This window comes from Rattus rattus, chromosome 10 (genome assembly GCF_011064425.1).
Source record: "Rattus rattus isolate New Zealand chromosome 10, Rrattus_CSIRO_v1, whole genome shotgun sequence".
NCBI classification, from domain to species: Eukaryota; Metazoa; Chordata; class Mammalia; order Rodentia; family Muridae; genus Rattus; species Rattus rattus.
The window spans coordinates 30,811,603-30,826,789 of NC_046163.1; the positions used below are offsets into that span (position 1 = coordinate 30,811,603).

Consider the following 15,187-nt stretch of genomic DNA (forward strand, 5'->3'; position numbering starts at 1 on the left):
TGGTTTCCCCAAAGTCATTGCCTTTACTCTCCCATAGAAACTGTGGTACAGTTTTAAAAGTAAAAACACTAAGCCAAGGTGGTGGCGCATGCTTTTTATCCCAGCACTCAGAAGGCAGAGACACGAGATCTTCCAGGCCAGCCAGAGCTATGCAGTAAGACCATGTCTCCCCTACTCCCCACACCCGCAAAAAAAGTAGCAAAATATTTTTGTTTACTTTTATACAAAGTATAATGTGAAAATATAGACTAATATTATTATTATTTTTTTTTATTAACTTGAGTATTTCTTATGTACATTTCGAGGTGTTATTCCTTTCCCGGTTTCGGGCAAACATCCCCTTCCTCCCCCCTTCCTTATGGGTGTTCCCTCCCCACCCTCCCCCATTGCCGCCCTCCCCGACAGTCTAGTTCACTGGGGGTTCAGTCTTAGCAGGACCCAGGGCTTCCCCTTCCACTGGTGCTCTTACTAGGATATTCATTGCTATCTACGAGGTCAGAGTCCAGGGTCAGTCCGTGTATAGTCTTTAGGTAGTGGCTTAGTCCCTGGAAGCTCTGGTTGCTTGGCATTGTTGTACATATGGGGTCTCAAGCCCCTTCAAGCTCTTCCAGTTCATTCTCTGATTCCTTCAACGGGGGTCCCGTTCTCAGTTCAGTGGTTTGCTGCTGGCATTCGCCTCTGTATATGCTGTATTCTGGCTGTGTCTCTCAGGATCGATCTATATCTGGCTCCTGTCGGTCTGCACTTCTTTGCTTCATCCATCTTGTCTAATTGGGTGGCTCTATATGTATGGGCCACATGTGGGGCAGGCTCTGAATGGGTGTTCCTTCAGTCTCTGTTTTAATCTTTGCCTCTCTCTTCCCTGCCAAGGGTATTCTTGTTCCCCTTTTAAAGAAGGAGTGAAGCCTTCACATTTTGATCATCCGTCTTGAGTTTCATTTGTTCTAGGCATCTAGGGTAATTCAAGCATTTGGGCTAATAGCCACTTATCAGTGAGTGCATACCATGTATGTCTTTCTGTGATTGGGTTAGCTCACCAGGATGATATTTTCCAGGTCCAACCATTTGCCTCACGAATTTCATAAAGTCGTTGTTTTTTGATAGCTGAGTAATATTCCATTGTGTAGATGTACCACATTTTCTGTATCCATTCCTCTGTTGAAGGGCATCTGGGTTCTTTCCAGCTTCTGGCTATTATAAATAAGGCTGCGATGAACATAGTGGAGCACGTGTCTTTTTTTATATGTTGGGGCATCTTTTGGGTATATGCCCAAGAGAGGTATAGCTGGATCCTCAGGCAGTTCAATGTCCAATTTTCTGAGAAACCTCCAGACTGATTTCCAGAATGGTTGTACCAGTCTGCAACCCCACCAACAATGGAGGAGTGTTCCTCTTTTCTGCATCCTCGCCAGCATTTGCTGTCACCTGAGTTTTTGATCTTAGCCATTCTCACTGGTGTGAGGTGAAATCTCAGGGTTGTTTTGATTTGCATTTCCTGATGACTAAAGATGTTGAACATTTCTTTAGGTGTTTCTCAGCCATTCGGCATTCCTCAGCTGTGAATTCTTTGTTTAGCTCTGAACCCCATTTTTTTAATAGGGTTATTTGTCTCCCATGGTCTAACTTTTGAGTTCTTTGTATATTTTGGATATAAGGCCTCTATCTGTTGTAGGATTGGTAAAGATCTTTTCCCAATCTGTTGGTTGCCGTTTTGTCCTGACCACAGTGTCCTTTGCCTTACAGAAGCTTTGTAGTTTTATGAGATCCCATTTGTTTCTTGATCTTAGAGCATAAGCCATTGGTGTTTTGTTCAGGAAATTTTTCCAGTGCCCATGTGTTCCAGATGCTTCCTAGTTTTTCTTCTATTAGTTTGAGTGTGTCTGGTTTGATGTGGAGGTCCTTGATCCACTTGGACTTAAGCTTTGTACAGGGTGATAAGCATGGATCGATCTGCATTCTTCTGTTGACCTCCAGTTGAACCAGCACCATTTGCTGAAAATACTATCTTTTTTCCATTGGATGGTTTTGGCTCCTTTGTCAAAAATCAAGTGCCCACTGCTGCGGGCCGGGATCCGCGGGTGTGGGACTTCGACTAATATTATTTATATAATTCCTTATCAAGTCACACTGAATAATGAGGTGGTTCAAATCAAGAGTTTGTATAAAAGCTGCAATCTACCATCAGAGTCATTAGCTTCAACGATATGGAATAAACTACTCAACTGGTTAGGTAGTTTATAGAAAATTATCAGCTGCCAAAAGCAGTTTCTTTATTGTTTTGTGTGTGCGTGGTATTAAGGAAATTCTGAGTCACTGAGAATAGTACTGAGGAAGGTAACAAGAAACTGCACTTATAAATCATTTTGTAAACGCAAACATTCGTATTTAAACAGTGCTGAGAAGCTTGAGTGATAATTTCAGTGAAGCCTTGCTTTGCTTTGTTGTTTTCAAGACAGGATCTTCTGTAGCCCAAGCTGGCCTCCAAGCCACAACTATTCTATCTCATCCCTCTGAACAGGAGGATAACAAGACTGTGTCACCATGCCCAGGGAAAAGATTTTTTTTTTTTGACCTGAATTAGCAGTACAAAGCACTCAATATCCAATTTCCTCATAAATAGACCACAAAAACCTGACCTGATAGGATGTAAGTTCGAAACTGCATTATTATCAAGCCACAAAAATGATGGCATTTATAGCTGTGCATAAGAACCTGACTGTTTCTTTTCCTACTGCTATAATGAAATAGTCTGACAGAAGCAATGTAAAAAGGGAAGAGTACTTTAGCTCACAGTTCCTGGTAGAGCTTGAGGTGGCTAGTCACACCACACGCACTGTCACACCACACGCACTGTCACACCACACACACTGTCACACCACACGCACTGTCAAGCAGAGAGGAAGGCGTGAATGAATGCACTCAGCTCCCTTCACTTCAGCCATCCAGAGCCCAGCCAGGACACAGTGCCGCCCTCAGCTGGCAGGTCCTTCCACCTCAGTGAAGCAACTAGGATAGTACTCCAAGGCACACCCAAAGGCCCACCACCCAGACGAACACTAACCATAAACATGGTCTATTAGCTTTGTGTAAGAATATTAACCAGACCTCCAAATGAACATTTTTATATTAAAGAATTATATTCAATGAGTTCCAGTGCAATTGTGGTAAACAACTAGACTTGTGGAAAAAAAACTAGACTAAATAAATATGTACCGTTAAGGCAATATCAACATTGTCACTGACTGACATGCTATTACATAAAGTCTACTATCCAGACTAGCAGAGATCTCCAGCATGCAATACAAATGCATGAGTATTATATAGTTCAATGCCTATGCTTTCGAATGTCTTAGATAGGGCTTTGTATTTAAAGCAGTCTTCTTACTTCCTATATATGGTAGCTTTCTGTAAACAAGAATTATCTGATTAGTCAAAACATCGAAAACATGTAGACTAGAAAAACAAACTGATTCATAAAAAATTATTAAATCCATAATATAATCTTCAGTTCACACAGCTGCAGTTATCTTTTTAGTATGATGGGTTAGAAAGCCAAATAGCAAGTCATAAATTTGTTGAAAAATGTTTAATTATGGTAAAGGAGTTTTAAAAAAATGAGTCCTGGGCTGGAGAGATGACTCAGTGGTTAAGAGCACTGACTGCTCTTCCAGAGGTCCTGAGTTCAAATCCCAGCAACCACATGGTGGCTCACAACCATCCATAATGAGATCTGATGCCCTCTTCTGGTATGTCTGAAGACAGCTACAGTGTACTTATATATAATAAATAAGTAAATCTTAAAAAAAAAAAATAAATCCCAAGAATAAAGACAAATGGGTAGAAAAAAGAGAACTCAGATGGGAATAAGGCCCAGAAAAATACGCAACATAAATATATGCTTGTGTAAGATTTTTAAATAATTGGATATACAAGTAAATAAATAAAAAATGAGCTCCTAATAGCCAATGTTGTAACAACCAACGGAGAACAGGTATTTCAGTAGACTGCCACTATGCTCTGGTACTTTTAAAAACAAACATTATCTTAATCCAAAAAATTAGTCACACTAGACCTTGAACCAGTCACACTACATGGTAATTAATTACATAAAGATAATGGGTTTGGGTGCTGGAGAGATGGCTCAGTGGTTAAGAGCACTGACTGCTCTTCCAGAGGTCCTGAGTTCAAATCCCAGCAACCACATGGTGGCTCACAACCATCTGGGATGAGATCTGAAGTCTTCTTCTGGTGTGTCTGAAGACAGCTGCAATGTACTTAAATATATATAATAAAAAAAAAGATAATGGACTTGGGGAAAAGTGTAAGTGTTTCTCTATTTTAAGTTATGTAAGCTATTCTAATAGCACCTTATTTGAAAAACTACTCAAAGGAAATGTATTCCAGTGTCAGAACACCTGTCTAAACTACAACTGGTCCCAAACACTGGGGAAAATAAAAGGAGAGGAAGATAGCAAAATGACTTAACAGGTAAAGACACTTGCTGCTAACCTGAATTTGATCACTGGAAATCACACAGTAGAGGGAAAGAAGCCATTTCTACAAACTGTCCTCTGACTGCCACGCTATGACACTGCCACGCCCACATAGATATAACATAAATATAAAATAAAAACTATCCAAGAATGATCTCTATATTTCTTCATTTCAGAATTCTAAATTCAGTGTTTTATGTTTACAGACTACTGTAATAGTATTTACCCTTTTAAACAACAGTATTTATTCACCTTTAAAACTCTTATGTGAATTTTCTATAACCCAAGAAACTTTTCTCAAGTTATTTCCAGTTTAATTACAGATTTGCAACTTCCTAAACTGTTGAATCAATCTAAGTGACTTGTTCTAAGAGTAGTGCTTAGATATAGAAACTTTAAAAATGTCCAGGTAATTCTGATGTTTACTCCTATTTAACCTTAATATTTCTAATGTACCAATTTGACAAGAGGCCCTTAGTATGACAATCTAGCACAATAAACTTATAACCCAAACACTGACTTCAGTGGAAATGGTAAGAACCGAACCCATCTATAAAAAGCAAACATATAATGACAAAGTTGAATGTCTTGAGAATATAGTACCTGTTCTGATATATTGAAGTCCAAACGTTCTCCAGGACAGACCAGATTTCTTGATGCCTGGTGAACTGGGGAAGATGAGAATCCAAGAAAACAGTGACTTCTTGGTTATGAAGCTTCATCAAAGAAGTGTCTTCCTGCTTTTTACTCACTGTGCTTTCTGAAGAGTTTGGCTTAAGTTTTGTCTTGACCTGTGACATAGAATGACATAAATGCATAGCAATCCTTCACTAGCAAGTGAGGAAACAGATACCAGTTCTCCAGACATGCTGGCCATTCCTTTTCTTTCTTTCATATGTACAGAATATTCCTACAAAAGCATTAGACTTGGAAAAAATATTTCCCTTTTCTATTTAAATCAAATATGCTCCACTTATTTACTATACTGTCCAATATACTGTTATGGAAAGAATTACATAAAACAGGATGATTAAGTAGGGAGGATGGAAGAAAAGGGTAAAGAAGGAAATCTGGAGAGGGACTACTAATACTAAAATCCATTTGAATCCATATGGAAACCCATTACTGTAGAAGCTTCCTCAAATACATACATATATGAAAGGACTCTAAACAAAGTCACCAAGTAATCAGGAGACAATACCCCAACTAAACATCTTATGCCACCAAGTACAATCTCCAATGCTAGGAACAGGTTACACTTTGTCAACTGTTGGTCAAAGGAGCCCCATGGGAACCCCACAATTATTGCCAAGGCTATTAATTATCCTCCACAACAATGGTAAGGCGCTACTGCTAAAGACGACATTTACCTATACCACGGAACATAGAGAAGGTGTGCTGATGCCTAACTAGAGCCTTCACGACAGGGACTAGACTCAAGGCACTGGAAGGTACACTGCATGCTAGCACAGGAGGAAGGGAATCACTGGCACAATTGTGACACAAAGGTTATGGGAATAACCAGCTACTTTCTGATCGGATTTAAAGCCCATTCCTAAGACGGAACCCATTTCTGATCCTATTAAAGTGCTCAAGAACCGGAGACTAGACAGGTCATGGGCCTAGGGAAACCCTAGGACTATTGTTCTGCTCAAAGAACAGCAGCATAACGTGATGCTCAGGGGCACACTGCTGTGCCCATAGCTCAGGGCCTTGCTCAGCCCTCATCAGAGAAGGGTCTTCTTGCACTGGATGGGAACTAACAGAGACCCACACTGAACAAATGTGCAGAGAGTGGAGACCTTGGAGCACTCAGCCCTAAATGGGATTCGTCATCAAAGCCCTCCCCTCGAGGTTCAAGGATCTACGTGGAAGAGGAGATGGAATAACTCTAAGGCCAGAGTTGACAGATTACCCTTAAGAAACTGCAGACACAAGACATGAATTCAGAGACATTGGCAGCCCACACAAGACCTGCACAGGTCCATGACAGATGGGGTCCCTGCACTAAGGGATCATGTGGACAGAGGCTCTCATAACTAACCAAAAAGCTATTGGCAATTGATACCTGCATATAAAGACAAAATCAGTTTCCCCCAATGGAGTCTCACTGGTTCTATTAACCATACTTTAAAGCAGACCCCAATGCCCAGGAAGAGTTGGCCAACACAAAACAAAACTTTACTTCCCTAGGGTTAAGTTTCCACGTTATAAAAGGATAGGATGAGTTCAAAACTTATCAGTAACTCAACTTCATGTCTTACTATTTTTGTTTTGAAATGTTTTAAACAAAATACCTAACACTATAAATAGTAACAGTTACTATTTATGCAGACATACTATATACAGATCTTTAAAGGTTTTATATTAGCTCACTAAATCCTCATGAATACCCAGAGCCAAACCCTATGAAGCAGAAACAATTCAAATTTTTAAGTGGAGGAAATTAAGAAATAGAAAGATTAAAAAACTTACGCAACATTGTAAGATGTCTAAGAAAAATTTGATTCTCAGCAATATATGAAGGAGGTTATGACCCCACACTAAGTACACAGGTTATTACCATTCTCTATTTTGTAGGGCAGAAAGCAAAAGAAGATGTTCTCATTTTGCCTGTTTATATTAAATTATGAACTTAATAAACATAAACAATGGACCTATATTTTTTCCCTGAAATTAACTCTGTGGCAGTGCTGGGATGGAACTCATGGCTCTCCCACTGAGCTACAGCCACAACCCAGACAGCTGTTTTAACCACCACAAACATTTAAAACTAAGCATTCACCTATGTCTCCTTTGCTCTGACTCTTAAATCAAGAGTACGCACAATCATTCATGTGGGCCTTTTTTCTTTTTTAAATAAATATTTACATAGCACTTACTATTTGCAAGGAACTAAGTTCTTCAGTAACTTGCCTCATTCTTATGGGAATTCTAAATTAAGAATTATTATACTTATTTACTTAATTAAGAATTATTATTACAAATAGGGGTAGTTTAAAGAGTCAAAGAATTTAAAGTACTAGAGGCAAAAAACAAAACAGCAACAAAAACCCCACAGGTCAGGGTCCTGAACATGTAAAATCTAAAACTCAACAACAAAATGGCTTTGAATTATTCTAATGTAGCGGTTCATCAGATGTTTCTGGTGTTTGGAAAGCTAACAAGACATGGATTTTTTTTATCCTTTTCCTCCTTCCACCCCTTTTAGATAGCTTAAATGGGGCTAATTAACTGTTTCATCTTGGGTTTCTCAGAAACAAATATTCTCAATAAATTATTCTTAATGAATATTCTTGATAAATTAGAATACCTAATTAGTCAAAACTAATTACATGTAATATTTTCAAGTTCTATTAAGATATATTATTTTGGGGGTTGGGGATTTACCCAGGTGGTAGAAACCTTGCCCAGCAAGCACAAGGCCCGGGGTTCTGTCCTAAACACCAAAAAAAAAAAAAAAAAAAAAAAAAAAAAGATATATTATTTTGGAAAAATGTATTGTTTAGAGACATAATAAATATTTAAGACATGTATCAAGGGCTGGAGAGATGGCTCAGTGGTTAAGAGCACTGACTGCTCTTCTAGAAGCACTGAGTTCAATTCCCAGCAATCACATGGTGGCTCACAACCATCTGTAATGAGATCCGATGTGTGTCTGAAGACAGCTACAGTGTACTTATACATAAAAAATAAATCTTAAAAAAATGTATCCAATCTAAATGACTTATACAAACAATTCACAGTAAAATATATGTTAGGGTTCAGTATGTGTCTCAGTTAGCAGACACTCTGGGTTAGATAATCAGCACTTCAGAAACAGAAATGATAGTATTCCGTCATAATCCCAGTATTCAGGAGATAAGGTAAGAGGATCAAGAACTTAACATTATCCTTGGCTACATAGCAAATCTGAGGCTAGCCTAGGCTACATGAAACCCTGTCTCAAGAAAAAAAAATCCAAAAAACTTACTTTTTGTTCTTTTAAATTATTTTATGTGTATGAATGTTTTGACTGCATGCATATATGTGTACCAGGTACATGTCTGGTACCTGAAGAGGTCAGAAGACAATGTCAAAACCCCTGGAACTGAAGTTAGGGATGGTTGTAAGCCACCATGTGAATGCTGAGAACTGAAACTGCATCTTCTGCAAGAGCAACAAATGCTAAGCCATCTCTCCAGCCCCTCGTTTTTGTGTGTACAACTTTCTCTCGTCCATAAATGAAATAATAAAAAATTCAACAAGAAGAAAATAAAACCTAAAGTGTATAGTGGTATATCCATAATCTCTATACTACAAAGTCCCAAAAAGGAAAAAAAAAAAAACATACATTTGAGACTAGGTGAACTACATACACAAATTCTATCTCAAAAAATAATTGAATAAATCAATAAATACTTCAACTATTGTGACACAACTTCTATAGAAGGTGTATGTTCCATAACCTCTAAGACTTGCCTATATTTCAATGTACTTGGTATTTACTCAATGCCTTAGAATACTGGAGTAAGTCAAGGTGACAGAATCCCTTTATGTTTGACCACTAAATTCATGTTTGGAATGTATGAGATAAACTACTCTAAATAGCAGTCTATGGGTATCTCACCTCTGCGAGTACTTGTAGTAGTTTGTTTACTTGAGCAAAGGTCTGGGGAAGAATTCCATCATAATTTGACCTTGTACTGAAGGCATGTAACAAACTTTTAGAATCCTGAAGCAAGAATTTCACTGTTGTAAAATCCACTGCCTTATTTGCTGATAAGAGAAAAATTAAGAAAAAAAATGAAAGAACACGCATACAACACAACAATCAGTTCAAGCATTCATCAAGTATTAATTTTACAATTTAAACAGAGTAGACATTTACATATGCATGTCAAAACTAATATGTCTCTCTGGTATAGAAAGCAATAATTGAACACATTTATTCATAGACATTCTTTAGTAAAAAAAGGATTAATCACAAAACAAAAAGCCCAAGCACAGAGTTTTCAAAGCTGAAATTGTCTCACATTCAGAGGACTATTATGAAGGAGTAAATCACATGTCAGAGGCAAGCATGTACGTCAGATGTGGCTCCTGCCATGGTCCAACAACTATCATGTAGCAACTTGAAATTCTATCACATGTAAAACAAGATTTATTGAAAATGGTATGTTATTTCTTTGTACACAAGAGTTTAGCTAATAATCAAAGACTTTGGACAACAATAAGAAACAAAAGAAGCTAAAATTTGTAGAGTAAGATAACATACCATAACAGCTTTCTCTCAAGAGGCTAAAATACTTCCCCCTAATTCCCAAGTTACTGGTGACAATCATTTCAAAGGTCTGAAAGTGATTTTAAAAAGCAGTGGTACATGCCTACAATTCCAGTACTCCAGATGCGGAGGCAGGGAAATCACTACGAGTTCAAGACCAGACTTGTCTACACAGTGAAACAAAACACATTTGAAAACAAAAAAATAAAGTAAATGTCTACTATCACAAAACAAATGAAAGAAAAGATATATCTTTCCATCGTTAAAACATAATGATAGGGCTGCTTCCAAAGGCAAAAGCATCATATGTTCATGTTTGCTTTGCTTCTGTTTTAACATTCATGGTTTTGGAGGTTTTTTTCCCACAGACAGACAGACAGACAGACACACAGACACAAGCACAAACACTCACACACACACACACACACACACACACACAGAGACACTCACAAGCACAAACAGACAGACAGACACACACACACACACACACATACACAACACACGCACACGCACACGCACACCAACCTCAGGTGTTTTTCCTCACAGGTGCTTTTATATATTTGGTTGTGAGCCTAGCCTTTAACGGCTGAGCCATCTCTCCAGCCCTCACAGGTGCTTTTAAATCAGGTCCCTCACTGGCCTGGGGCTTGCCTAAGTAGGTTAGGCTAGCTAGCCAGCAATCCCCAGAGATCCATGGTCCTCTCTCCTAGCCTTGTATACAAATACATACCACTACTGCACCTAGCTTTCTTACAGGAGTTCTACGGATTGAACTCAGGGCCTTATGAGTATGTGGAAGTACTTCACTGACTGACCTATACACTCACCTCTAGAAACTACTATATTTATACTTGAACATGGCTTTCCTTGGCAAAGTGAGTTAAAAATGAATAAAGCATCCCTGTGTATCACACAGAAGAATTTGCTCATGAGATTCTGAAGAGTCAAGTAAAAATTTTAAAATAATTTTTAAAGGTTGGAGATATGGTTCAGCTGTTAAGAGTACTTGTACTTGTGAAGGACGAGAATTTGATTCTCAGCACCTGTATTATGGTCAGCAACCCTGATTCTAGTTCCAGGGGATCTGGTGCCCTCTTCTGGCATCCATGCATGTGTACAGAATGACCAGGCAAAATATCCATAAAAATAATAAAATATTTTTTAGAAAAACATTTTGGGCTGGAGAGATGGCTCAATGGTTAAGAGCACTGATTGCTCTTCAGGAGGTCCTGAGTTCAATTCCCAGCAACCACATGGTGGCTCACAACCATCTGTAATGGGATCCAATGCCCTCTTTGGTATGTCTGAAAATAGCTACAGTGTACTCATATAAATAAAATAAAATAAAAATAAAAAAGAGACATTTTAATAATTATTCAGTAATTCTTTTTTATTTCATACTTGGCTGAGCTATTTGGCAAACCTCAAGTTTGACATCTGAGACGTGAGAAGCTATCTCAAAAAAAAACTAAAAGAGAAAAATGGTGTTTGTTAAAATTCTGAAGAAAAGCAAATTAAGGATGAATTCTATGCATATAAAATAAAAACAAAAAATTCATATAGAAACAAAGTCAAAAGTTAAGCCAGTCATTTCTAAATTCTTTCCCATGAACTGATGCTACAAGGACATTAAGCTTGGTATACTAAAGTCACAACCATGTACAATGGACACTGCTATTCAAAGACAGTAAACAAAATTATACATCTTTTTTTAAATTTAAAATCGTTTTTAAAGCTGGAAATAGTGGTGCACACCTGTAATCTCAGCACATAAAGGGGAAGCAGGAAAAATATGGGTTCAAGGTCATCCTAAGCTACAGATTGAATTCAGGGTCAATTCACAACAAAATCTTATCTCAAAACAAACAAAATTACCTTAGAGGAGTTATATATTCTCCACAAGTCACTAAACAAGAGGTATCAGATTTATCCAGATCAAGAGCCATTAACTAGGCACCCAGTGCCTGCAAAAATAATTTTCAATAGAACATACAGACAAGCCAGGCAGTGATGGCACATGCTTTAATCCCAGTATGAGGAAGGCAGAAGCAGGTGGATCTCCCTCCTGCAAGAAACAACTACTAGCCATCACCTTTTGGTTACATGTAAGGGTAGAATACTGCTCATCCTTAAGAAGAGAGCCATGCAATAGCAGCTAGGTAAGAATTTTTGAAACCATTTATCATAATGGTATCACTGTTAATGTTTCTAGACATTGTGAATATATAATTTTTATTAATACTTTAAAGACCGCTCATGGAGCTGAAGAGATGACTCAATCAATAGTTAAAGTATTTGTTGTGCAACTATGAGGACCATAGTTCAAATCCCCAGAACTCTTAGAAATGCTGGGTGAGTGTGGTGAGCAGACATTTGTACTTCTAAACTCAAAGGGATCACACAGCAAGTTGGCTAGCAAAGGAGACATATTGATAAGCTCTGGATTTGGCTGATTCCTCACTTTCCACCTCATATTTTGAGACAGGGTCTCAAAACTCTGAACCTGGAGCTAGACTGACCAGCCAACAAGTCCTGGGATTCTGTCTTGGCCTCCCCAGCATGAGATCATGGGCACAAACTACCACACCTGGCTTTTTCAAATGGGTGCTGGATGAAATCAGTTCTTCATTCTTGTTTTGCAAGCATTTTACTGACTGGACATCTCCCCAGCCTTTTTAATGTTTGCATGCCAGTGTGTGTGCACACACACTGCATGCATGTGCACATGTGTATGTTGTGAGATGCCTATGCATGCATGTACTTGACACCCTGAAGTATTCCTCAGTTGTTTTTCTCTACTTTATTTTTTCAAACAGTATATCAACAAACTTGGAGCTCTAGCTTAACTAGCTGGCCCTGAAATCTAATGATCTCCAGCTCCCAAGCAACAGATTAAAGCAACCGCCACACCCCGTCTTTTCTGGGCTCTGAGGATCTGAACAGTGTCATTATGCTTATATAGCAAGTACTTTACCTACTAAGCCATCTTTTCATCACATTTTTGGTTGTTTCTTTGTTTGTTTGTCTGTTTTTTACAGAGTCCAAAAATAGTTTAGGCTGGCCTTGCACTCACTATAAATAGAAGTATACCTTGAACTCCTGATCCTCTTGCCTCCACCTCCCAAGTGTGAGGACTACAAGCATGTGCCACACACTAGTACCTTAACCAACTATTGTGAAAGAAAAGACAAGACTCATACCTTTGGAGAGATTGTCATATAGGCTCTCAATAGTTACAAGCAAGTTATTTTCCATAACTAATCCAAATACAGCCAGCCAATGCTTTTTAAAGCACTGTAATAGATTTATTAGAGTCCATGGTGGTTTCAAATACAGCACCTAGAAAACATTACAGAATCATTATCTACTGATTTATTTACCTATTATGAAAACATGCCAAGGCAGGAACTTCTATACCTCTTCCTAACAAAAATATAGCTAATCAGACTATTTTTAAATTAAGAAGTACTAATCACAATTTTAAACTGTAAGTCTATTACAGACTGATTTTATCAATATTTTTGACTTTTAGTACACAAAAAAAGCAAACTCTAATTAGTGAAGTAGCATAGTTTTAAACCAGAAAGTTACCTCAACCTACCTTTTCTCAAATTAATGCTTTTTAAAATGTGTGTAAGTTTTTCTATATATATGTTTGTGTACCTGGTCCCCTCAGAGGTCAGAAGAAAACATCAGATTCCCTAGAATTGGGGTTAGAGTTATGGGTGGCCATGTGGACAGTGGGACCTGAACCTTGCTCCTTTGCAAGAACAAGTGCTACTAACCATGTAGTAACCACTCTAGCTTTTCAATCTACTTTTCTATATGGTCCTTTCCATAATCAAAATAATCTAAATACTTCTTACTACCAGAGGAAAATTTAAATAGAAAAAAATAATCAAATGGTACTATAATTTGCTACATTTACAAAGACATAATTATAGACAATTGATATAGATATACTTATAAATATAGATATTTATAGATAATACAGGAAGATGTCAATGCCTTTTTCTGAATTATTCATATTTATATGAAATGTCCAATTTATGCCAATCTTCCAAGATCCTTTTTATTATTCTTTATTATTTTTGGATCAGCATTTGATCATTAGGCAGAAGATATATCACACTGGCAAGTTTAGAATCTTGTTGAATAGATGGAATAAATACCTCAGCTACAACTAATGGGCTGTAACATTTCTCCTAGCTACAAATGTGAATTTGAAACAAACAATAAACTAAGAAAAAAAATCATGCTTGCTATATGTGGTGTTTCATTTAAATGTAGAAAAGGCATTAAGTTAAAGAAATTCAAAATTCAAAATGTCTTCTTATAATGTTTTACTCTCATATTTATATGACATAAGTCAAATATACAGACATTTTACCAAATATTTTGACTGATTTAAGCTGAACAAGTATTGACTGTGTATTTATTTTATTGGAAACAAGCTCTCTTGTATCTCAAGCTGCAACATAACTAGGGATGACCCTGAGCCCCTGGTCCTCTTCTCTCCACCTTCACTCCTAGGACTGTAAGCAGAAGCCACTACACACGGTTTATGTGGCACTGCAATAAACCCTGGAGCTCCATGCATGCTAGGCAGCCATTCTACCACCTGAGCTACATCCCTCGCCCCTGTGAGAGACATTTAGGGATTCTATGACATCAGTGTATAAATATTCATAGTATATGCACACAACTACTAGCTAATTCAAAAGAAAAAATAACTATTAATTTAAAAAACACACTCTTCACATAAAGTACCTCCTTTTCTTCATTTTTTCCTAAATATATCTACTTTTGCTCTATTCAAAGTAAATAAATACTGTATAGTCCTAACCTTTAAGAAATGTTCATATAATTATCAAAAGGCAGGCAAGATGGTTCAGCATATTAAGGCATTTGCTACCAAGCCTGACAACCTGGGTTTAATCCAGAGGACCCACATGATAGAAAAAGGGAACCAATTTCTGCCAACTTGTCCTGATTTCCACAGGAGCACCATGACAAACGCATGCTTGCACACATATACACTTATGCACATACATACACAAACACAAAATATATAAGCCAATTTAAAAATTTCTGTTATAAAATTTAGAGAAAATGTGAGATATGGATTACTGTAAAGCTTTTTAATTTACAAATACCTTCTAAAATAACAAATCATCAATAAGAGAAAGAAATCTCAACTAATACAGCTAAATAGATACCTCCATCCAAAGATTTCCAAAAGCAATTTTCATTTCTGTTTCTAATATTGAAGATAAAGCTGTCCCGAGACATTTTTCAAGGTCACATATAATGCGTTCAAGTAGAATGGACAGTCCAGAATTTGTAGATTCTTCCTTAGAAGTCTCTTCTGTAGGTGGTACTTCTGTAAAACAAAGTTTCCAGTGTTACTAAAAGAGGAGGTTATCTTTGG

The 15,187-nt window shown here is 37.5% G+C and overlaps 1 protein-coding gene across 2 annotated transcripts in view; it reads right to left on the bottom strand.

Annotated features, from left to right (window-relative positions):
* Swt1 (SWT1 RNA endoribonuclease homolog) overlaps nucleotides 1-15,187 on the bottom strand; it is a 58,896-nt gene that overhangs the window by 13,766 nt on the left and 29,943 nt on the right. For both annotated transcript variants that reach the window (XM_032914811.1, XM_032914812.1), the window contains exons 13-16: nucleotides 14,976-15,139; nucleotides 12,957-13,095; nucleotides 9,103-9,251; nucleotides 5,097-5,284 (exon numbers count right to left, since the gene is read on the bottom strand). In XM_032914811.1, the coding sequence (XP_032770702.1) occupies nucleotides 5,097-5,284; nucleotides 9,103-9,251; nucleotides 12,957-13,095; nucleotides 14,976-15,139 (640 nt within the window). The remainder of the gene's footprint in view (nucleotides 1-5,096; nucleotides 5,285-9,102; nucleotides 9,252-12,956; nucleotides 13,096-14,975; nucleotides 15,140-15,187) is intronic.